The 26589-nt window shown below is 26.6% G+C and overlaps 1 protein-coding gene across 1 annotated transcript in view; it reads left to right on the top strand.

The window, feature by feature from the left end:
- LOC101236109 (uncharacterized) overlaps window positions 1-25534 on the top strand; it is a 39313-nt gene extending 13779 nt beyond the window's left edge. Inside the window, exons 7-13 of the mRNA XM_065793104.1 lie at window positions 4424-4639; window positions 6666-6737; window positions 11581-11670; window positions 14852-14941; window positions 15112-15174; window positions 19766-19834; window positions 22081-25534. Coding sequence (XP_065649176.1) covers window positions 4424-4639; window positions 6666-6737; window positions 11581-11670; window positions 14852-14941; window positions 15112-15174; window positions 19766-19834; window positions 22081-25317 — 3837 coding nt within the window. The 3' untranslated portion in view covers window positions 25318-25534. The remainder of the gene's footprint in view (window positions 1-4423; window positions 4640-6665; window positions 6738-11580; window positions 11671-14851; window positions 14942-15111; window positions 15175-19765; window positions 19835-22080) is intronic.
- The last annotated feature ends 1055 nt before the right edge of the window (window positions 25535-26589 follow it).

Raw genomic sequence — 26589 nt, 5'->3', positions numbered from 1 at the left:
TAATTAACAGGGCAAAACAATAATTAAAAAAAAAAAAATTTATAAAATTTTTGATTAACTCAATAATTGTTATGTTGAATTTTAAGAATATTGATTATTTGGTTCAAGAAGTCATAAAAATAAATACAGAAAAGGAGTTTTTGTGAAGGGTATTTTTACAAAAATCAGGCACTTTTTTCATATTTTAGACAAAGAATGTTACTGTAAAGTGTTTTGTTTTTTTTCCTGTTTTTATCAAACTTTAAAAGTGAGGGGAGTTCATTTTTGCGGGGAATTTTATAGGGAATCTGAATCTGAAAAAATAAATAAAAATAAAATGTCTTGTTCAAGGGAACGCTTAGTTTTCAATGAAAAAATGACTCAAATATGAATATTTAAAGAGAAAAAATTATAAACTAAAAAAAAAATTTTCAATTATTTGATAAACTCATTACAAACTATGTTGAACTTCATGAAAAGGTAATATTTTGTTAAAAAGTCAAAAAAATAAACACATAATGGGAGCTTTTGTGAAGAGCTTTTTGCGTTAGAAAAATTGATTTTTTCATAATTTAGACAGTGAATGTTATCATAGGGTGCGCTTTCTTTTTTAAAACTAATAATAAGTCAACACTTTTGTTATAACAAACAGTATATTATATGATAATACATTTATGATATATATTATATAATACAGATTTCTTTATTAAAATTACATATAATTAACAATTAATAGTTAATAAATTTTATTTAAAATTTTGTAAATTCAACTAAGTTATATTTTGCATTGTTTGTGGTCATAAAACCCCTACTGATTTCTTGTGCTCTTATATATCCTACTCGCTTATGTTTTTGCACAAGGAATTTAGTTGGAATATAAAAAAACAAACAAGAAGTTGTTGCAATAGATTGAAAACTGTAAGGAGATCTGCATGGTTGCAATTAGTGAATGCATTATTCAGACTTTTTTGTGTTCTGAAGATGAAGTGGAATGAAAGTTAGGAGTAAAAAAGATGCTAGAGATTAGAAAGGAAGGAGATGATAAAACTCAGTTAGGAGAGTTTCAGTAAAAAATCGCGAAACCCCATTCATGAATACTGATGCTGATAAATTGACCAATCTAATTGAGTGGAAAGATTCAATATACGAACCACTACTTATCACAATTCACAACCCATGAATTCAGAAAATATCTGCTTTGCGGTAATGAGAGGGGTGGGGGGGAGATTCTTTAGTATAAAACTGTATCTTTTGTACATTAGTTTGTAATTGTTATTTTTTTAACATATCATCTCTCATGATTAAATATTATCTTATAATTATCTTGTTTGGCGGAGTTTAAAATAACGTAAGTTAATTTTATAATTTACGGCAGCTATAGTGTAATGAGCAAGTAACATATTTAGTACTATTAAGATATTACTTTTAGTAATTGTTTTTACTTAACATACTATACTTAAAAATAAAAAAAGTTAAAAAGAGTAAAAGCGCTAAAAATACAATATTTAAACCACTAGTTTAAATATTGTAATATTTGCGTTAATTTTATTTATAAATATTCATAGAAAACTATTTACGTTCATGTCGACGATAAAACACGCGTTATTTTTAAAAAGTTTTTAATTGTTATTGTAAGAAAGCTATAAAACAACAAAAATGAATTGTTTAAAAAATATAAAGAGCTTGTGTTAATGTAAAACAATTTCGTTATGCTGTTTTATTGCTGATATATACAGTTTATAACCTTAATAACATAAAACGAGTTTAAAGTAAAACAAAGTAATAAATAGAATTGTTCTAATTAATAAATTAAAACATAATCCTAAAAAACGTGCCTATAGACCATACTCTATAATAGGCCAAGCGAGTAAGATCAAAGCAAAAAAACTTTAGATACCATGTTTTTATAATTTATTGTTTCTTGATCGAGCATACCATTAACAATTTAAGCATAATTAAGTTTTTCAAATGGTTTGTGGATATTTTCATTCAATTTTTTGATTCAAATTGTTTTGCAATAAAAAGTAAAAGAAAAAAATTTGGCTTAACAAATTGAATTATACTTTCTTAAGTATAAGAATATGCCTAAATTATTTTTTTAGAAAAAAATTCTTTGAACAGAGGTAAATTAATTTATTAATTTTAATTTAAACTTTTGCAATCACTGGTTTAATGTTTGCATTAGAATGTTTCTACTTTTAAAATTATTTTCAAGAAACAAAATATAATTAACTTTACGAAATGTTTAAGATTTAAATAAAACTTTCTCACTTGTACTACGTTATAAATCTGATACTGTAGCTAGATATACATTTAACTTTCAGCGACGATTCTTGCTATACTGGGTATTACGGACGCTGCATTAAGTTTATAATTATTGAGCGTTGGAAGACTAAAATTCTTTTGTTCAAATAGATTTCTTTTAAATAAAATTCCTAAAAACAACTTGCGTATTTATAGAAAATGTTTGATCTTGATATCACTTTTAAAAAAATATTAAAAAAATGGTATTGCGTTTTTTATATTCTTTTCGAGGTTTCTTGTTGAAATAATTTTTAGTTAAAAGCTTAAATTATGTGTTAGCAACATATACAATATAAATAAAAACATTTATATGGCTAATTTTTGCGAGTCTTTGAGTATAAGAAGTAAATTTAACAGTTGAGTAACTATATGTAACTGTAGTAATTAACTGGTTGTTTTGATTTAGTTTAAAGGTAAATTTACTGATGTACTTTATCCACTCAGTAAATCAAACTAAATATAACTTAAAAATAATATTGGTTTCCACGCAGAGATTTAAAGTACTTTAAATTTAAAAGCCTTTTATGTTGAATAAAATCTCCGCGCAACAGAGCAAATTTCATACTTCTTTTCATAAGATAAATTTAGAGTGACGTACTTTATGACCCCTAATAAAAAATTTAGACAAAATATTACTTTAAAGAATGGCTAAAAATGTTAAGTTAAAAAAGAAAAAACAATTAACAAAAAAAAAAATAATTGCGAAAATGTTAAAAAAAAAAACTAATTGCAAAAGTGCGAAAAGCAATCACAATTCACGATCGCGATACGCCTAATTTAAGCCCTGAATAGAAATTAAATAATTCTGAGATTAAAGCAAAGTGTGGAATCAGGAGTGAGAAAATAGTGATCTCAATAAACAGAGGCAACCTTAGCACATGCTAACTTTGCAATGAATTGTATTTATAGTTTTAATAGTTTCCATAAGAGTTAGTAGCAAATAATAATCCAAGAAGACATAAAATAGAGAACTCAATAAGAGTGTTGTCATTAATTAGTAAATAGAGAACTCATTAAGAGTGTTGTCATCCATCAATAAATAGGGGACTTAATAAGAGTGTTGTCATCTATCAAGAAATAGAGGACTCAATAAGAGTGTTGTCATATTAGTGAATCCAAGAAGACATAAAATAGAGGACTAAATAAGAGTGTTGCCATTAATTAGTAAATAGAGGACTCAATAAGAGTGTTGTCATCCATTGATAAATAGAGGGCTCAATAAGAGTGTTGTTATCATCGTTAAAGGAGTATCAACAACATTGCAACAGTTATAAGTAAACAACCCAGTTTGTCAAGACTGGAGTATATAGTTTGAGTATAGAATTTAAGTATAGAGTCATCAGCTAATAAAGAAACTTTAGGAATTATTAAGAAGGTTGTTAATATAGATAAAGAACAAATGACCATTGATGGAATCTTGCAGTACCCCAGAAGTTACTGGAAATGAAGAAGAGTTATGTCTGCCTAATACAACTCTAATACTGTGATTAGAAAGGAATGATTCAATAGTTTGGAAAATTTTCTCTGTTACATCACAAGTAGAAAGGAATGATTCAATAGTTTGGAAAATTTTCTCTGTTACATCACAAGTAGAAAGGAATGATTCAATAGTTTGGAAAATTTTCTCTGTTACATCACAAGTAGAAAGGAATGATTCAATAGTTTGGAAAATTTTCTCTGTTACATCACAAGTAGAAAGGAATGATTCAATAGTTTGGAAAATTTTCTCTGTTACATTACAAGTAGAAAGGAATGATTCAATAGTTTGGAAAATTTTCTCTGTTACATCACAAGTAAAAAAGCTTATAAAAGAAGAATAACACACCAGAATTGATCAAAGTATTTCAAAAATTATACTTGTGTTTATAAATTTTTAAGTTATTTTTGTTTATTTAAAAAAAGTTAGGGTGTTTTTTTTTTACTTTAATAAAAATTAGCTTTTTTATAATTCATTAATTTTATTTGTCATGTCGTTTGTATTGCTGCATAATATGAATTACTTTAAAAAATACTTCTGAACCATATTAATGATTTTTTATTTAATAAATTCTAAACAAAAACAATGACTGGGTAACATAACTACAAAACAATTTTTAATTTTAAAGTTAAAATTTTTTTATCTTTTTAAATTTATTCTTAGGAAATGTTTTCGATCACTCCATTTGTTTTAATGATTCCTTCAGGACCGAATATTCCACATCAATCATCAAAACGCAGTAGATTTTGGTATAATCAGCTATCCAGTTTTGCTAAGCCAATATCAATTAATGTTCCTGCTTATAAAACACCAGATGGTTATATTGTAAAGCACTACTTGGAACATTGTATTAGCGTGATTCGTTCCAAAATAACTAGTGTATGTTTATTTTGTGTTTAATATATTATTACTTATTTATAGGCTTAGACAGAAAAAAATAAGGTGCTACTGGTAATTAATTTAAATTAGTAATTTTTACTAAACAAGAATAATGTTAGACATTTGGAGAGTATTAGACATTTTCTCTTAGAATTATGCAAATCTTTTACTTTTTTCTTGAGGATTACAATTTTTGTTTGATAGTTAAAAAAGTTTCACTTCATATTGTTTGTTTATTAAAGTTTAAAAGGTGTTGTTTATCTAATTTAATGCTTTATCTAATTAAAAGGCCTATTAAATATTTACAAGTTACATTGTGTAATATAAATTGTATATGCAAAGCTAGCGATTTACTGCTTGCAAACAACTTGCTAGAAAGATTGCAGCATTAAGATTATAAAATGTTGGTAAATTTTTTTTGGGTTTGGTGTAAAAGTGTCAGGTGTTGATGTTTTAATAAAGAGGTCTGATTAAACAAATTCTAAAGGAAGACTCTTTTTATAATTTTTAGATGCTGTATGATGTCAAACAAGGCTGTTTCCAGTAAGTACAAGACAAGTTTAACATGCCTAAAATATGCATATTTACATTTATTAGATGTGTTAAATGCATGTTGTGCTTACTGGACTGTTCCTTCTAATGTATTATTATTAATTGACTGATATGTTCAAGGTTTTATTATAATAAATATTCCTATAATATTTTAATACTGAACTTGCTCCTGCTGCTGTCATTACTCATTTGTGCACCTTTGCACAGAACTCACGGCAGCCATTACACCTGAGTTAATGGTGAGAAAGATTTGCAAGCACTTTTTTTTATAAGAAAATATGAACAATAGTGTATGCAAATGTCTAACATATATAACTTCAAATTATGTAATGTTAAAATATATATCAAGTTTTACATTTTTTACTTTTACTTGAAAATTGCATTGCAGCAACATCTCTTTAATTTTGATTTATAGCATTTACTTGCTATTTTATAAAGTCTTTTGTTTATTAAATAGTGTTAAAACATTCATTAAAAAATAAGCCAAAGTGGTTAGCATGCAGCATTTTTGAAGCGAGTTGCTTTTTAATTCCTTACGTTTCTCTTTTTTTTTTAAAATCTTTGTTGATTTTTTATAATACAAAATAAGTATAAACAAGTTAAAGTTAAAAATTCTCTATCAAGCTTAGTTTGCATCGTTAGTAGAGTTCCACAACATAGTGTGTTAGAACCAACATTATTTTTAGAAAATGTTAATGATTTAACAGCCATAACTAATATCTTAATTCTTCTGTAAAACTTTATGCAGATAATATCAAAGTATATAGATCACAACATGGATTTTATCTAAGGTTTAGCGGTTGCTCTAAATGAGCTTGTACTCTGAGCAGAATTGTGGCAACTAACAATTGCTTGCAGTAGGTGTTTTGCACATAGGATAGAACCTCCTTCATTATGAAAAGGTATAAAGGATATCTATGATCTAGTTAATTACAAAAGTTAAAATGCTATAACTCAAAAAATAAAAATATAAACACTATAAAACAAAAGTAATAACACTCTAAATGAGACAGATTATTTTTTATTATATATATATATATATATATATATATATATGCATATATATATATATATATATATAATATATATATATATATATATATATATATATTATATATATATATATATATACATATATATACATATATATATATACATATATATATATATATATACATATATATATATATATATACATATATATATATATACATATATATATATATATATATATATATATATATATATATATATATATATATACATATACATATACATATATATATATATATATATATATATATATATATATATATATATATATATATATGTATATATATATATAATATATATATATATATATATTTATATATTTATATATATATGTATATATTTAAATATATGTATATATATTATCTTTAAAATAAATAAATTGTGTAAAATGTTTTAAATATGATTAATATTAATTTTATAGTGTCGTCATAAATATCCAGAGCATCCTATTATTTTAGCTGGTTGGAGTGTTGGCTCCTTGATTGCTCTTAAGGTTATTATTCTTGTTATATTAATTACTATTAAATTTAGATTTTGTTAGAATAAATATTTTTCCACATTGATCATGTAAAACAAACATGTTTTATAAACAGCCTTGTTTTATAATAATAATTATTATTACTATTGTTATTCTCGTTATTATTATTATTATTATTATTTATATTAATATTATTACTATTATATAATCAAGAGACACAAACATTTCATTGTATTGAGGTCGAGATCTTTTTAATATTAGAAGTTAAAAGGGGAATAATATCTTTAAATATTAGATATTAAATAGATAAAATTATAAAGAACATTATATACAAATAAATGATAAATTTTCATTAAATTTTTGCAAATGGCGTATTTTTATTTTGCATTGGAAAAATGAAAATACTAAAAAATGGAAAAACATAAAGTTAAACTTAAATGTCAATATACTTTTCTACACAAATTCTAAGTTGAATAACAAAATGATTTGAATGATGTATATGTGGAATACTTACAACTTCAGAAATCTTAAAGCAATTAAGAAATAGTTTAAAAATAAAGTAATACTTTTATTTGCCAATTTGTATTTTTTGTTTGGTGGTTAAATGACTGTAAATCTTTTAACCACTATAATTAGGTACCATGCTTTTACTGTTGTAATTTAAATATTTATTTTTATTATTTAAATAAAAATATCTTAAAAATACCTTAAAAAAATATCTTTTTAGTTTATCGTTAGTAGAGAGTTTAATGAAAAAAGAAACTTCTAAAAATTATAAAGAAGCTTCTTTAAAGGAGTAAACGTAACAATTATGAAGTTAAAACTTTATTTATTTTTGATTTATTTCAATCACAATTTTATCAATTTTGCTGTTTTTAAAAAGATTTATTTTTTTAATAAAAAAAGTTTACAAAATTAAAAAAGTACCTAAAATGGTCTTTTTCTAAATAATGATTGACAAGTCAAGTGATTGCGGTAAGTCAAACAAAGTTGTTATATCTTTAAAACGTTTAAATATTAAAAATAATAAAAAAAAACAGTAACTCAATCAGAACAGGCAGATGAATTGCTGGTAACTATTTCTGGTCAGACTAAAGATAATGAATGTAGTAAAGCAAAGCATTTATTAAATGAAAATTGTGATAAATTTGCTAAATTTCTTTTTTCTTTTAATGGTAATTCACCTCCCCAAGGCTGAGAAGGCCACAACAGATGAGGAAGCTGCTTAATTGTGGTTATAACCCTCTCTCAGCTCTATAACTCTGAAATACAAACCTTGAGAAAAAAAACGTGGAGAAACAATTAAGCGCGATACTACCAGGGACATGGTGGAAAATTGAACTTGGAACCTCTCGCTTATGAAGCAAGTGCTCAACCACTACACCACTGCCGCATTGAGAAAAATATACTTCTGATTAGATGGGAAAAGAGAGCTGATGCTAAGGCATACAAATCTGAATCTGAATTAACTAAATTAGCTGGAGGTTTTTAATGATTTATTTTAAATGATGTAAATACATAAAATTGCTATCACAATTTTTCATCAAAGTATTTGATAAACAAAAAAAGATATGTTGCAATTTAAAATTTAGCAATCACTTAGAAAATCACTTGCAAAAGTATTTGCAGATGTGCTAGCAAGCACAAATGGGTGCGAGCACAAAAGCATCGGCCAAACTGAGAAGATTGGATATCAGGAGAGATTTAGTGATCTTGAATTATTATTGTTTAAAGAAATCATGATCGCTAAGGTTTATATCCCTATAAAAATATCAAGTTTGAAGAAACATTTTCTTAAAAAATAGATTCTTCTCAAATTAAAAAAAGTTTTTCTAATAAATGAATCTTCTAATAACCATGCCAACCAAGGTTGCTCTACTGAGAAACATGTCAAGCAATGAAAATTAAAGTTCATATGGCAATTCCATTTTTAACTTACATCACACATATAACGACTTAACAAATATTTGCCTATTTAAACTGTAAATTAAATTTTAGCTATTTTGTATGAAAACTGCTAGTCTAAAGAATAAAATAAGCTAAAAAGTTTTGAGTCTGGCCAAAAAAGAACTTATTACTAAAAATACCACTAAACTTAAAAAAACAACAACTTAAACTTGGTTTTTTTATACTATATGTTTAACTTTCATTACCGATCAAATATTATTATTTCTTATATTTATTTTGAAGAGTTAGTCTTGTAAGAGTAATGTAACAAAAAAAATTGCTAAAGTATTGAACTCATTCATTAAAAGTAATTAACAAAGACAAATTTAAAAAACTGGTGGCACTTATCCTGTGCAATTTTTTATAACATTTATGAAAGTTATCAAAATCAATAACAGTTTTTTTTCTACAAGACCAAGAGCAAAATTAAAAAATTACTTTAGTATAACAATTTCATTAATGCTTATTAAGTCATTTAGATAAGAAAATCTTTAGTTTGTAGAAATTTTTACTTAATTTTCTTATGTTTAAGCATATTGCCTTATTTTCATTTGTTGAATTTTTAAAATGCTGCAAAGAATTTACATTTAAATCTTTTAAAATTTTTTTAACATAAAAACTGCTATCACAGTTTAAGAGGTAGAGTGGGTTCAGGTATATGTGATTGTTTGTGACTTGAAGGAATGGGTTAAAAATTGATAAATATAGGGTGGCGTTTTTTATGAATGACCCCCCTTAATTGCATTTACAAACAATTTGTTTTACTAAAACAAAAGTATTAACTTAATAATAATTATGTAACCAGAACTTTAGTAAATGCATATAGTTAAATTTAAAATAAAAATATGTTTTAACTAAGCATTGTTATTCAAAACTTTAAATATAAAAATGTAACATTTAATATTCTTTTGTATATATTATAAAAAACTTAGGTTTTTTAACTAAATTTTAGAAAAAACAAAACTTTATCATGTTTTTGTTAACTTACTTAGCGTGAAAATTGCAAAAGTTCTTTCGTTATTTTCTTGAAATATATAAATTTTATTAAGTATAAAATCTGACCAATATCAATTTGAACATGTTAACCCCATTTTTAAGCTAAATTCATTCGGATTATGCAAATAAATTTATGGTTAAAATAACATTTTACAATGATACTTTTTTTATCATACGACAATTAAAAAAACAGAAAAATTTGAAAGCATAAAAATGACTTAAATAAATTTATGTTAATACTAAAGGTATATTTTAAATAAACTTTCATGTGTCTACATCAATATTTATTTGCTAAAAGTTGACAAAAAAGAGAATAAAGTTTGACTACTTTTTCATTTTCTGCCGTGGAATTGTCCATATGCTTATGAAAATAACTCTCAACTCAAATTGCTATCACAGATCATTTGTGGCTGTTATATGCCTATTTACTGTTTTTCTAAGAATGCTCTATTTTTGATAAAAATTGATCTCTATTTTATTACTTTGCTGTTGATATCTTTTCAAAGTGATTTTAATGCTTATCACATTGGATGGTTTTACTTTAGTACTAATGACCTTTCTGACACCTCAAAAAATTTTGTCTTTTACCCCCTGTTAGGTAGCTTCTTTTTTATTCCAGACTTCCATCACTATAATTACTCTATCAATTTATCACTCTAGTTACTATCACATGTCATGTCTCTGTCTATTTTACAGCTTGAGATCCTGACAACATTGCTGTAACAGTTTTATAAAATATTTTTTGCCAGAACTCTTTTCTGTATTTTTGAAACTATTTAACAAATGCTTTCCTGAATCTTGTTTTTCTGCTTGCCGGAAAGCATCATTTGTGATTTCTATTTTTAGAAACTTCATAGACCATTTTGATCCTTCCAACTATCTTCCTATTAGTCTTTATACTATTTTTAAACTTTGAATTTTAATCAGCAAACTCTTGATATCTCACAAAACTCTTTGAAATCTCACAAAACTCTTTGATATCTCACAAAACTCTTGATATCTCATAATAAATTACTTTCGGTTTTAGTTCTTATTCTATTATTGAGTGTATTAGATGGTAACACACAAAAAAAGGCGCATCAATGGTATTTTAAAAAGTCCAGCAAACTGTTCTTCTTCATAAATTAATTTTATATGGTGTACCTGGAAAGCATTTCCAAATTGTTGAATCTTTTCTCTTCAACTGCAGAATAAGTTTATGGGCAGAATCTTTTATGGACACTGTTCTTCTTCATTTCCAATAGCTTCTGGGTACCACAATACACCACAAGGTTGCTCCGTCTCAAGACTTCTGAGATTAAATCTTTGTTTATTCATGTAATTTGCTTTTGAATGTCTTTTTAAAACAACTTTTTTCTTATTATTTATATTTCACATTTTCTGAAAACTTGATCCAATTAAAAAGAAAGTGTAAAGAGTCACTGCGATACTATCTAAAGAAGCACATTAATTTGATTATTGCAGTATAGAAGATTGTAAAGAAAACAATATTAAATATTTTAGGGTACTAAAAAAAAGGTTTCTAGGGTACTGAAAAAGTTTAAAAAAGATTTTAATTACTGATTATTTTTGATGATCTTTTATAAATTTTTCTATAAAAAAAAAAGTACGCAAATAATATCAATATTAAGTATATTATTAAATTATTTTTATAAATTTTTCGTTCACACAGGGTAGAATAATTTAAACGATCTAGACCATTTTTAAACAGTTTGAAAGATGGTTGTTAAAACTGAAAGCACCATTATATTAATGCAAATCTGCTTTTGAAAGAAGTTAAATATGTCTTTGGAAAAAAATAGTTTGTTCTTTTGAACTTAAGTTTAATGACTTCTTCTCATTCATCAAACTTTTACATCCATTTTTATATAATTTCACTGTTATTAAAAACTTTTTTCTTCTCATCATTATGCAGGTAGCCCTACTTAATAAAGTTGATGCTGTTATCTGTCTGGGATTTCCTGGTAAACAATTTAGTAATAAAGAAAAAGAAATTGGAAAAGAGGTAGTTTATTAAAACTATTTAGAATTATGTTAAAAATTAGTTTCTTTAAATATTTTTTTTGGCAGACATTAAAACGGCGCACCCGAAACTCTGTTATCATTTAGTTATCAGCCATTTTGGTTGTTTTTTTTGTAAAAAAGTGAATCTTGAAAACGTGGTCAAGTCTAATTTATTTAGCCAATAAAAACTGACTTTTTGAAGGACTAAACTTTTAAGTAAAACAAAAATCTTATTTATTTACAGAGTTTCGGGTGCAACGTTTTAATGTTTTTTAAATTATACATATTATTCATAAAATGAAGAGATTAAAGTTATTTTTATTCCTTGTATATAAATACATAAATGATATCATGAATATTCATAAAAACTTGTAAATAATTTTATATATTTTGTAAATGCATTAAAGTTTTTAAATGCATTTGCAGTATTTCTAAACTGTGCTAATTCATAATTAATTGTTTAAACTATGTTGTGATTGATAATTTGTTGTTTAAACTGTTAAATTACAGTGCGTCTTGTTTAAATTTTTATCTCATTACAATCTTTAATTTCTTTATTATGATTATTTAAACTAGCAAACATTATTATTTACATATTCTATAAAATGTCAAAAATCAAGGAGAGGAACAAGAAAAAAGTTAGCTATAATTCTCATAGATCTATTTAAATCATCTTAAAGCCAACTACCTACAAATCAACTACAATTTAATGCCTGTTTTCTTTGGTATTAAGTGTACCTGACCTTAGCTAGAGATAAAAGATTCAAACCTGTCAAATTAAACAGATTTGTAATTCAATTAGAGAAAAGCTCTGCTTGCTCCATCAAATTGTAAATGTTTGGAAGTTAGTTTCAGTAATTCTTTAACTTCTAAGTGAAGCATATTGCAAAAGTTTTATTCTCTAAATAGCAAATAGCAATTATTGTGCAAAATGTTTGTGCAAAATGTTTGTGCAATAGTAAAGAATTTGTGCAACAGTAGGAATTTTCATAAAGTTTGTGCAACGAATTTTCAGATCAATTAGGAAATTTCTGCCAGCAACTGAGGCATGTTGAATCAATGTTTTACGATAGTTATTTAATATATTTTTCAAAGAACTAATAATTGTAATAACATTTCTAGACAGCATTTTTCCCAAAATGTAAGCAATCATTTTTTTTTGTGACCATTTTTGTTTTTTATTCAAATTTATGTTAGGCTAAGTGTTTTTAACTGCATTTGATCCAAAACTAACAGAAATATGATCATTCCTGCAAAAGTTGACATGAGAATAAGGTTTCAGAGATAGATTAAGAGAAAGATAAATACAAAAGGTGAGATAAGCCTACTGATATTGCTGATAAATAAGCTGTTGCACATTAAAAAGTAAGAGTTGAATCACAATCAGGTATTATCAATGTATAATTTGTTTTACAGCTAAAGTTATTTATTTTATGAATTTAAGAAAGGAAAAAAAGGAGATAATAAGTATTTTATTGCCAATAATGCACTAGAATTTAAAAAAATAATTTATGAAGTTTATGTGTAACTGAATAAAAATCCTAACACCATTTAAGGAGCTGCAATTTTAAATGTGTTAAAAGTTTTAGCCCCAATTAATAATGTTAAGTTTCATAAATCAAATTCAATCAGTAAACATCAGTTTGAACCAGCATACTTAAGAGTAAAAAGAAATAACCTGGAGGCACCAGTTTAAAGGCTAATCTCAGTGCTTGAGATAAAAACATTTTATAGGTAGTATAGTGACCTATAATAGAGATGTTAGGCAGTTAAAGTTAAGCAGAGATCTGTCAGAACAAAGCATTGTAGATTATTATCAAATTAAGGAGGCTAGATAAAGAATGATTGTATTTATTTAATGGCCATTAAGATGTTAGTTGTAATAATTTGGTAAAATTATAAGACCTAGAGAAAAACACTAGGTAGACAACCACTGCAGACAGGCTATCAGTATCTGCAACTAGCCTTAAGTTTGAAACCTAGGATAGTTTTTTTATGGTGCTGTACCAACTAAGAGTGGTAAGGGAAGGGATATAGTTATAAGTATTATGTATCTCCTAGAATAGGAGATACATTATACTTGTAACCATATTGCTATTTTAACATTGCTGAGTATATTGTAAAATTCTGTTCTGACACCAGAATAAGTAATACTAATTGAAAATCTGATGCATTAACTATTCTGACAAGATTTTTTAGTTATTTTTTTGGTTATTGTGCTGGCACCATTTGACAAGATAAACCTTGGGTAAACTCAAGTTTTTTAAGCAATTTTAAAAGAAATATACAAATTCAAAAATATAGGTATAATATTTAGCATTCTACTTCAATAGCAAATCTGATAAATTAAAAAGTTTTCACATCTATCAGCTTGGTACCAATCGCAATGCAGGGTTTATGGTCTATGCATATACTTTCTAATGCTTGATATGACATTCACATTCATTGAATATCTAACTCCTGAAAAGAAAGCTATGTTCTCAAGAGTAACATTTATTGTTTATAAATTAAATCCAAAAAAGCAAAAGATTTTCTGAATGATTTTAATGTATTCAAAACTCTAAGGAATTTTAAATAGAATGGGATCATGAAATTAGTAACTTACCATGCAAAAGCATGGGTAGTTACAAATGTTACCATGGAAAAGCATGAGTAGTTCCACACGTTACCATGTAAAAGCATGAGTAATTACACATGTTACCATGGAAAAGCATGAGTAATTACTTATGTTAGTTGTTTCCTATGATTATGGTACTATTATGTGATCTTCATCTAAAACCAGATGGTAACTTTCAATCATTGAGAAGTTCTTGAAATTTTTGACACTGTTTCTAGTTGCATAAACCTCATACCTTAAGCTTTCCAATACAGTTCCACCTGCTTTCCTTTCTACTTTAACCTCTTATAACAATTAAAACAATTTTTTTGTCTAATTATTAGTTATAGTATATACTATTATTATCATATAGTTATTATGTCATATAATCAATATTATATAACATATAATTATGTTATAATGTTATATTAAATTTACTTGTTAATAAAAATATTTTAGAATAGAAATTATTAAAAAAACTTGTCAAGCCATTGGGTTATAAGTAATTTTGTAAAACAGTTACACAAACATGTTTTTTCAATTGTTTGAATAAAAAAAAGTTCAATGTTTACATGAATTTCTTTAGGAATATTGGCAGTCTTTTTTAAAAATTGAATGTCCAGTTCTATTTTTTTCTGGGGCTCATGGTGCTTTATCATCATTTACTGAAACAGAGGTATGAATGTTTGAAAGTTTTAAATTCTATATTTGTTTTATATTTGTGTGTTGTGTATTTAATCTGTTAGGTATGTGCAATGAGTTATCGTTGTGTGTGTTTTTGTGTATGCATTACATGTGCATTATGTGTATGCATTAGGTGATATCGGTAAACCATTTTTTCTACAGAAGCTGTGCAAATCAATTAAATCAGAAACAAGTTTTGTAGTTGTAGAAGGTGGCGATGATATGGTAAGTAAATTGTTCTTCTCTTAGTTAAATATATGGTAAAATATATATGAACACTATTTTAAATATACATAGATACCATTTGCAAAAAAATATATACAATTTAAAAAATGCTAAACACTAATTAAAAAAATATATCAAGCTCATCAATGTTTCATATGAAAATTGTTTCATATTTTTATATTGTTTCATATTTTCATTGTTTTATTTATTTATTTTTTTTTTGAAAAAAAGGTTCAGCAAAACAAGTTTATATCATTGAATAGCTAAACTACTTCTGCAAAGTGTTTTTGATGAAATTGATGTAAATACGTTAACTGCTTAACAAATGTCAATGGACACTATTGCAAAGCTCGTCTCTAAAAAACTTTTAAGTATAAACACTGGTATTTAACAATATAAAAATTTCAAAGTATAAAACAAATTTTTATCAATAATGTAGTAGAATAATAATGAATAGAATGTTAACGATTGATACAATGAATAACACTTGTAACAACTTTTTATATCTAAAACTAATTCCATAAGTCATTTAAGCATTTTCAAGTTATTTAATATCGTCGTTGGCCAGGTAATATCTCACTTGTGTAAAAAGCAAAATTTTACAGGAGACTGAAAAAACTATATATTTCAATGAAATGAGGTTTTAAAAGTAAGAGTAAAAAACAAATAACTAACAAATTATATTATAATTTGTTAGTTATTGTTAAAAAACAAATAACTAACAAATTATAATATAACTAACAATGTTGGTTATTTGTTTTTTACTCTTACTTTTAAAACCTCATTTCATTGAAATATATAGTTTTTTCAGTCTCCTGTAAAATTTTGCTTTTTACACAAGTGAGATATTACCTGGCCAACGACGATATACTGTCTAAACTATTTCAATTGGTCTCTTGATTTTTTGAATTATCAATAAGTTTGAATTGGCTTTTTTGATTTATTTTTTATTTTTTAAATAAAAAATGTTATTAGGTGAGTTTAAAGTGAATAAATATGTGTTACTTGGATTATCTAACAAAAGCAGAAAATATATACTACAAGCATACATAACTCTAGCACAGTTTATAATGAATCAACAAAAACTGTAAAGAACTTAAAACTGCAAAATATGAAATAGTTTTCTTATATATATATATATCCTTGCATGGTAAGCAAATGAGACTTGGTTGATGGTAAAAGCCTTACTAATTTGTGTTAGCTATTTTAACTAATAAGCGAATTCAAATTGTTGGCTTATTGTTATTGTTAAAACTATTACATTAATTGCAAAAGTACATTAAGTTTTATCATTTTTTGAAAACTGCAAAAATAACAACTTTAATGTCATCTAGTAGTCATAATCTAATTACTCCCCCCTGACTCTCTGTGGCAGGTCAAATAGTTAGAAGGTGTAGACAATGAGTAGTAAAAACTTATAAATTTGTTGTAATAGTTAAGGTGGGAGGAGATTTTAGTTTTAGATTTAGAATTTCGAATTAGCATTGATTGGGGTGGGATTAGTAGATTAGTGGGATAGAGGTTATGATTTTTCTTTTTATATTTTTTGATAAATTTAATTTTTACTCATTCATTATTTATAAACGCACTTTATATTTTTATATCTTGTATACTGTAGAGAATTGTAATACAGTAGAAATGTTTTTATTAATTAGTATTTATTAATCTTATATATGTTATTTATAATATATATATATATATATATATATATATATATATATATATATATATATATATATATATATAAGTACATATATATATATATATATATATATATATATATATATATATATATATATATATATATATATATATATATATATATATATATATATATATATAAGTACATATATATATATATATATATATATATATATATATATATATATATATATATATATATATATATATATATATATATATATATATATATATATATATATATATAATCTGAGATTTATATCCCCTTTCTCCCTACAATTAGACAGCGGAGAATATATTTGTATAAGTTTAACCTTGATAATCTATGTATTCTTAATAAAATATTTTAGACTTTTTGATTAATAAATTTTTTTTATTAATGTTTTTATTTATCTCTATCTTTTTCAATTTTCTTTATTTTAATTTATTTTCACACTAAGTGTACATATTTAAACTGATATAGCCATAAGTGCAGAGGAGTGTAAAGCATTGACTGAGGGTTTTTTATTTGACAAGCACTCTTGTTATTAAAAGAAAAAAGTTTTTATTTTATTCTGGCCTTTCTTATTAGTGTTTGATTTAAAGTGACATTTTATTATAAAACAACATTTTTTCAGTCAATTGATGTTAAATTTTAAAAGGTTTAAGTTTGTAATTTCAATGGTTGACTTATTGCTAAAACATACTACAGATAACAGAAGAAAAATTATCACAGAATATAAACACTGAAATATAAAGAAAAAAGTTTTAAAACGGGTTTTTTAAGAAACATTAAGAATTTTTTAAGAATTTTTTAGGGAATAAGAAAAAAGTTCGTTGTATTATAATGACACAAATAATAAAGGACCACCCATATAATACATCCACACAAAAATTTGAACTTTTTTACATAACATTTAAACAGTATACACAACATTGAGTCTTTATTTTTAAATGTATGCTATTTCAATGTTGTGTGAAAAAGTTAATTTTGGATGTATTACATGGTTGGTCCTTTATTCCTGCTCATGTAACTGGTAACAGTAAATGGTATGTAATAAAATAATATATAATTATAACAAATGATTATATATAATATATATATAGGTATATAACATAACTAAAGTAAGTTATTAAAAAAAAATCTCTTTGCATAATGATTTGTAAAGTTGAAGTTAAAAATTTGTTAATTTGTAGTCTGAAAAAATTTGGTTAGCCAACAAAAAGGAATCTTCAGATCCATGTTTGGGTGTCACTATTCCAACATTAACTGAACTGAAAGTGTCTGAAAAAATATGCAGTATTTGTTTCATTGTTACTGACCGAGGCTTTTCTCATCAGTGTACACAAGCTGATACTATAAACCACTTGATTGGCTACTGTTTACAATTAGGAGAATACACAGAACAAGTAACCAGTAATAATTAAAAAAAAGATAGAGAGGGAAGGTTTAGAAAAAAAGATCCTCATGCTTTTAGTTTGAAAACTAAAAGTATGAGGATCACCTATCTCTATTAGAGTTGAAGTTACCAATTTAACAAGTAACAGATCTAGTAAAAAATTTTCTCTTCAAACAGTCATGGAACTACAAGTCTCCCTTAAAATTTCTGACAATGCAACAAAAAACTTTTGTTTTACAATTAGAACTGTATTAAATGAAAGAGACTCTATGGAAAGAAATATAGTTCAAAAACTAGATAATCTTAAAGAACAACTATTATGAACCAAGATGAAATTTATAATTGTATAGTAAATTGAATTTGTTTCTAACCAGAATTAAGCTTTTAACATATTTAGTCTGTATTAAAAATCCCTCTGATTTAGTCCTGCATATTATTAAAGAAAGAGGTATAAATCCATGTGTAGGCTTTATATGAGTTTCTTTAGATGAAAGAGGAGGCTTCCTAAAAATTGTTGTTTTTGAAAAAGAAAAAGAATCTAAAAATAAATTTAATAGTTGTGTAGTTCAACAGTTCTTAGTATAGCCATTGTTGAAGATGTTCCTAAAAAATATGAAAACCTTAGATTAGTGCTTGAGAAACTTAATCTTGAAGATGTAAATTATTATATTGTTTTTGATTTTAAACGTGTTAGTGTATTATTTGGTTTTTCATCACAAGCAGATAAAAAAAGCTTGCTTGTTGTGTAGTAGCAAATGTATGCTTGATATATGAACTCTTAGAACTATTAGTGATCTTGATACTTGTTACAAAGCATATATTAAAGATGGATCCTTTAGATTTTCCGAATTTCAAATCAGTAAAAGAGCTTGTTTTGAAAAAAACCTTAGTTTTGACTCAGAACACAAAATATTTTTGTTAAGAGATACTTTTCTATGCCTACAAGAAACAGCTTCTTCACTTGGTAAGACGCTAACAGTTTCATGGAAAATCTTTAGATAATAAATTTATTGAAGGATTTGATTTTATAATTAAGAAGTTGCGAATAAAGTTTGATTAAGTTTTATTCATGATTTTTGTCATTATTTTTTTCATAAAATGTTACATATATCTATTACTGTTTTTATTAGCCATCCTTTATGGCTTAATACTTTAATTTATTCTACTATTATTCACGAATTTTTTCAAGCTGAAAATTATTTAAAAAAAAGAAATTTCGAGCACAAATAAAGTTATTTATTAATTTCAAAATTGGTAAGTTCTTAATAGTTAGTTATTAAAAGTTCTTAATAAATTATTTTATGCAAAAAATCGCTGATAAAAACACTTTATCTAAACTCACTTTTCAAAAATCAAAAGTCAGCATTTTAAAAATGTTTTCTTACGATTTTTCTTTTTCTAATGAAGATTCTATTATTTATTGTAGTTTGAATTTTGTCTATTATTTTTATAAGTTTCGATTTACAACATCTCTTTTTTTTGGATTATTTTTTATTAAATATTTATTTTAGCTACGTTTGTCAAAAAGTCTTAAAATGAAACTCGGCATAACTCAAAATATGATTGATAAGTTAATTCAGGTATTGTTATGTTAGTATTTATATATATGTGTGTGTATATATATACACATACGTACATATATATATATATATATATATATATATATATATATATATATATATATATATATATATATATATATATATATATACACACACATACAGTATCGGACAAAACGAGTGCGACCAAATAATGCTAATTTAGTTTCTTTATATAAAAATGCTGCATTTTTTCAATTTAGAGAAATAATTATGTAACTGTTTAGAGACAAAGTTCTTCAAGTTTTATTCATCACAAAGTTCATTATTTGTTCACGAAAATTAATAAATTAATCAAAAGTATTAAAAAAAGTTGATTTCCTTCTGGAAAAAACAAATGTAACTCGACAAAATGTTGACCAAGGTGTATTTCGCTATCAATATTTTGTGGCGAATCCTTTGTTGTTGATCACAGCCTTGCATCTTCGAGGCATAGATTCCATCAGGTGATCAATGAAACTTTGTGGAATCGCTGCCCAGGCCTTTTGGATTTGGTTAAACAGTTGATCCTTATTACGAACACCTTCACGATTAATTTTGCGGTTGACGATCTCCCACAGGTTCTCGATAGGGTTGAGATCCGGAGATTGAGGCGGCCAATCCATCACCGATAGGTGGTTGTCTTGAAACCATAGCTTGACTACTTTTGCAGTGTGTTTCGGATCGTTGTCTTGCTGAAAAACCCATTTTATTGGCATATTCCATTCAGCATGAGGTAACATAACATCTTTCAGGATATTTTTATACATGAAATGGTCCATTATTCCATCGTTTCGATGCTCTTATTGCTTTTGTATCTCGACTGATGATATTCAGGGATCCTTCTTGATGGATCTGACGATCATAGAATCCTCTCTAGAAGTGGTGGAACGCCGTCTTCCACCTTTGTTATCTGCTGCCAACTTCCTCGTAGAACGATATATGGAACATTGTCTTTATACGGTCCATTTTATCACAAATACTTTTTTGTGACATTCCATTTACGTAATCGCCAATAATTTTCTTTCTTAGTTCCAATCCAAGACTGTCAGGAGCCATTTTTGCACTTGAAATCATAAAAATAATAAAAATAAATAATCACGCTTCTCAAGGCTTACCGTGTTACATTTACCTTGTGATGATACAATAATGCTCTGTGGAACACAACCTCTTGGTTGGATGTGGACTGTGTAATGAAACACTTGTTGTATTTCACTTCTTGTATTGATGTTCTTCGATAAAACACTTTGATAAAACTCACTTCGATAAACTGTCTTGATAATACTGACTGATTGACTTCCATATACTGACTGAATTACATGTCGATTTACATGTCTCTTATATAGTAAAATGAACCTGTGCGAACCTGTTCTGGAAGATTCTAGATGCTTCTTTTCGATGCTTCTGGAAGCTTCTGGATGCGTCTGGATGCTTCTGAATGCTTCTGAATGTTTCTGGATACTTCTGAATGCTACTGGATGCTTCCAGATGCTTCTTCTGGAAACTTCTGGAAGCTTCTGCATTCTTCTGGAAACTTCTGGATACTTCCTTTAATTATTAAAAAACTTCCGTGACGTTGACACGGACCAGACTTAAGAAAATGAAACAAACCAAAAAAGTTGCACTTGTTTTGTCCACTGCAAAATGGCACTTGTTAACGAAATTCTGCCTGTGTGCTGTCACCTGTCAGCTGATTGCTCATGTCATGGCATGCTATGACTCCAGACTCCTGAACTGTTTGCTGTGGTAGTATAGCTCGTTTTGTTTTTAAGACATGTAAAATTAGGAACACTTTTTAGCATTGTTCGATGTCGGTTGCAAATGTTTTGTCCAATACTGTACATATATATATATATATATATATATATATATATATATATATATATATATATATATATATATATATATATATATATATATATATATATATATATATAGATATATATATATATATAGATATATATATATATATAGATATATATATATAGATAGATATATATATATAGATATATATAGATATATATATATATATATAGATATATATATATATATATAGATATATATAGATATATATATATATATATATATATATATATATATATATATATATATATATATATATATATATATATATATATATATATATATATAAGTATATATATATATATATATATATATATATATATATATATATATATATATATATATATATATTTTTATTTATATGTATATGTATATATATTCTTTAGGATGAAATCTACTTTTTCATGAAAAAGTTGTTTTTTCATAAATTTCCCTACGTTAATAAGCAGTTCAATCCTAAGAAAAAAAAGAAAAAAATTGATTTAATCGGTAAAGAAGAAATAAAAATAATTCGTAAAAGAATTTTACAAAAGAAAAAACCTCTCCAGCCATTGAAAATTGTTCCACCTCCTCAAACACTTCTTACTCCACCTTCAGAATTTCCTATCAATTTTTTTAATTTAAATAAAGATAACAAAAATCATTCCGCAGGGCTTTTAACAACTACAAATCAGTATTTTACCACTTCTAATTTAGAGGAAACACGTAATCTTGTCTCTTTGTTATCTGACCAACAAACTTCATCCAACAAATTATCTGCAGGCAAACCTAAAAATAAGAAATTATCTAAAGATAAGTTCAAGAAAGTTAGAAATATATTCACAGCATCTTTTGATTCACAGCCATCTGCTAAAAAGAAAAGTTGTCCTAATAATTATTATCCAGTTCTTGATGCTTGTAACACCACTCAAAGTTTGCAACACATACAAGCTGGTTTGCTTTCATCTAGCAGTACAGGACAGATTCAAGTTCAAGGAAGTAGTTTTTACTATCTTCATCAAACACACAGTTCTTTGCCCAAGAATTCGTTAGAATCCTCAACAAGTGTTCTTCCAAATTTAAAAGGTCAATTGGTTTCTTCAGGGTCTGGAAAACAGACAATTGTAGTTCATCCTATTTCTAGATTTGTTATTAACCAACCCACGGTTTCGAGTCTTTCTACTTTAAATTCTTTATCCAATCAGATAACTGAATATGATTATATTGCAGAAAACATCAATAATTGTATTGACGATAAAAAAAGTTGCATGTCTACTAGTACAACATCAAACTGTGAATCCCAAGCTTCTTCATCGGGCTCTCTCCAATCTTCTCAAAGTGTCCCTACAACATCTCTTTTAACAGAGTTGTCTTCAAATGACCTTAGGTATTTTACTAATTTGATTTTAAAACAAAAAAATCAAACAATTTCTAGCAGTTCTTCGATTTGTGTATCTGCCTCTGCTAAGTGTCCAACATATACAGGTATTTCATTAGGTGCTTCATCTCGTGCTTCATCAACCACTGCTTCATCAACCGCTTCAAGTTTGGTGTTTGATGGTTTTAAACATCTTTCCTCTTCATCTTTGTCAAACTCTCGTTTTGTGCAAAATCCATTCAGTTCCTTTGAGCCTTCAAACGAAAAGGTTTCAGTGTTTAAAAATGTGCAAGCTAGTCTTCATCCACCAATATCTCAATGTAATTTGAATATTCGACCAACAGCTGCATCAAAAAAGTACCGAGTTAATTCTCCATACTTTTCTGGTGTTTGTGGTAACAATACTAATGGTAGTTTTACATTGACATATAATCCTCAATACAAAAATTCGAAATCGACGTCCATACAAAACGGCGTCAGAGTATCTTTTTCATCGCCAACATCTTTATCAAATATACCTGATTTCTGCTCCCAAAAGATTGCTAACTCTGTTACAACTGTTGCAACAAAGGCACTTGTTTCATCGTCTAACACTAATATTTCAAACGTCCAAGAATTATCTAGACAAAAATCTGCTTATTATTTATCATGCAATTCTACCGATATTAAAGGTTCTGGATCACTTATGAATGATAAAAAAAATAAAAAACATTTTTTAAATAAAAATCCAAGTAGTATTATTGAACCGAACGAATTAGTAGTAAAACCTGGTCATTTGTCTGAGATTAATCCAGTAGACACCTGTTTATCTAATAATCGTTTCACTAGTGAAGCGATTATCAGTGAAAAAAAAGCAATAGATGAACAACAGCGAATGTATTCGTTGCTTCAAAACTTTTTGAAACAAAGCAATGTTGGTCAATCGCAATACATGGACGTGACTCGTACTGATAATTTAAGTTTATTAAATAAAGTTGATTTTCCGACAGTTGCTGAAAATGCCAAAGGAGATGGTTTTTATGATTATATAAAAGCACACTTTGACGAAGCGTTTGCATTGCGCACTGTAAATGATGTTTCAAAGGAATTCAATCAAAATACAGCAAAATCTAAGGTTGATAAAAAAGAATACTCATCACTATCAGTTGATAACATTTTTAATGAGAGTGTTACGCGTCAGCAATTTGTTGCCAGCACCTTAAATTTGCCTTTTTCTAAGAATAAAATGCTTTATACAAATGGACAGGAGATTTTAACAAACATAAATAGCATTAGTTCAAGTTATTTATCAAAAAGTCCGGTACCGGATACCCCGATACCGGTTACAACGGTATTATTGAACAACTCCCATAGTATTGATAAAGATCTGCATTCAACAGTTATTGATAATTTAGAGAAATCTGAACTTATCGGAGATGCAAGAAACGTTTTGCATGAGTTCTCTCAAAACATACGTGGCAATTCTTTAGAAAAATTAGTCGACTCTACAGAAAAATGTGTCGATTCTTCAAAAAAATTAAATTTACAACAATCAAATATTGAAACATTTTATTCTGCAACAGAAGATAAAAACGATAAAGGTACAAAAAAAGAAAATGAAAATAAACAAAGCGTTACATTTAATCCTATATCTTCTGAAAGTCTTAGAGAGGATATTTCTAAAGAAATCGTTTCCACAGAGAGTGGTGATTGTAAAACTGCTTTTACTGCAGGCAGAAAAAAATTTAAAATAGATAACGAATGTTTCCCTAAGCTAAATCTTCCTGAACCACGAAGTGGCCGGGTATCAAGAGATCGTTCTGTCGATAAATTATTAAAATCTTCCATATCTAAGTTTGCTGATATTAATAAACCTGAAGAGCCATCGTCAACACCCCTGCTAATAGATGCTCCTGCTATTGGAGAAAATGTTGTGCAAAATGTATCAAGCGAAACCAATTTTTCCGTTAATGGATATTCTTCGCAATCTGATAATATTCTAAGTGACGAAGTGTCCTTTTGTACTCCGCTTCATGAAAAACCTGTAGATTTAATGTTCAAACCAGTAACAGAAAATGGTGGAACGAACGGTAGCCTTAAAGAATTTATTTCCGCAGAAAGTCAATCTTTTTTTATGGCAGATAGCATTGTAAATCTTAAAAACACACTGCATTCCATAAATAATTTAAAAGATAAAAGCTTGCTATTTACAGAGCCAACAATGAGTTATTTATTAAAAGGTGATTCATTTGACAATCCAGATTGCTCTAAAAAAGACATTTTTTAGTTTTAGTTATAATTGAAAAAAACGTAAAAGTCAACAGTCTTACAACTGAAAAGTCAACAAATGAGAACCGATGACTGCAGCTTACATGGTTTTACTTTTTCAAACGAATAATTTTCTTTCCTTTCTACCCTAAAATATGTGATAACATATTTTAGGGTAGAAAGTGGTTTTATTGTACAATTTATTTTATATTTACAAAAATTATATCACTGAGTTACTTTATTATTTTCCTTTTATAAATCCTATAATCATTTTTGATGTGAATAATAATCACGTATGGAAATATTATTAACAAGTTTTGCTAATTTTGACACGATGTATTTTTGTCCCTTCGTCACGTTTCATAAATGCTTCTTAGAAGAGTGGATCAAAAACTGTCAAAGGTTGCGTGATGTAATTTATAGACCCCTAAGAATAGTAAAAAAAAATTATTTTATCAATTTGTTGCTTTCTTTTTTGGGGCAACAGGGTGGCAAATTTTGGGACTTGGTTCCTAGGCTCCAATCATCTCAATGTTTTGCAAAGCATCCTTATTAAACAGAAGTATAAACATTAATTATGGAGTTGGCTTTAAAAAAAAAAAAAATTTATATATATATATATATATATATATATATATATATATATATATATATTTATATATATATATATATATATATATATATATATATATATATATATATATATATATATATATATATATATATATATATATATATATATATATAGATAAATATATAGAGATGGTCGGACATGGGCCAAATTGTGTCCGATGTGCGACCGAGTCAAAAAAATTTTACAAGATGGTTGATCGGTTTGAATTGAAAAATTTTCAACGGTGTCCGTGACCGAAATGTTCGGTTCTGATTGAAGAATGTTTTGTCCGATGTCCGCCATTGTCCGACTTTTTTATGGCCGCCATGTTCGGCGTCCGACCGGGCCGGCATTTCTGGGCCAAATCGATTAAAATTGATTGACTTTTCCGAAAGTGTTCGACCGTTCGGTTGTACGACTTGTTCAGCATTATTCTCTCTTGAATTTATTCCATTTTAATCCAAATTATTCACCACAGCTTTAAATTATTTCAAGACTTTTGCTATTGTTTCGCAGTGGAAGCTATTTAAGTTCCACCGCTTATTTGGAACACATCAGGCCGTTGTAGTTCTGAGGGAAGAGAAGAGATATTTTACATAAGTGCTAAAGAGTGCAAGGTAAATTACCATATTCGGACAGGTGTCCAGTATTGAGAAGTGAATTTCAGAGGGGAATATG

The sequence above is a fragment of the Hydra vulgaris genome, chromosome 03, assembly GCF_038396675.1.
Source record: "Hydra vulgaris chromosome 03, alternate assembly HydraT2T_AEP".
NCBI classification, from domain to species: Eukaryota; Metazoa; Cnidaria; class Hydrozoa; order Anthoathecata; family Hydridae; genus Hydra; species Hydra vulgaris.
Note: the sequence above shows the minus strand (reverse complement) of the source record. Positions and strands in the feature narration are given on the sequence as shown.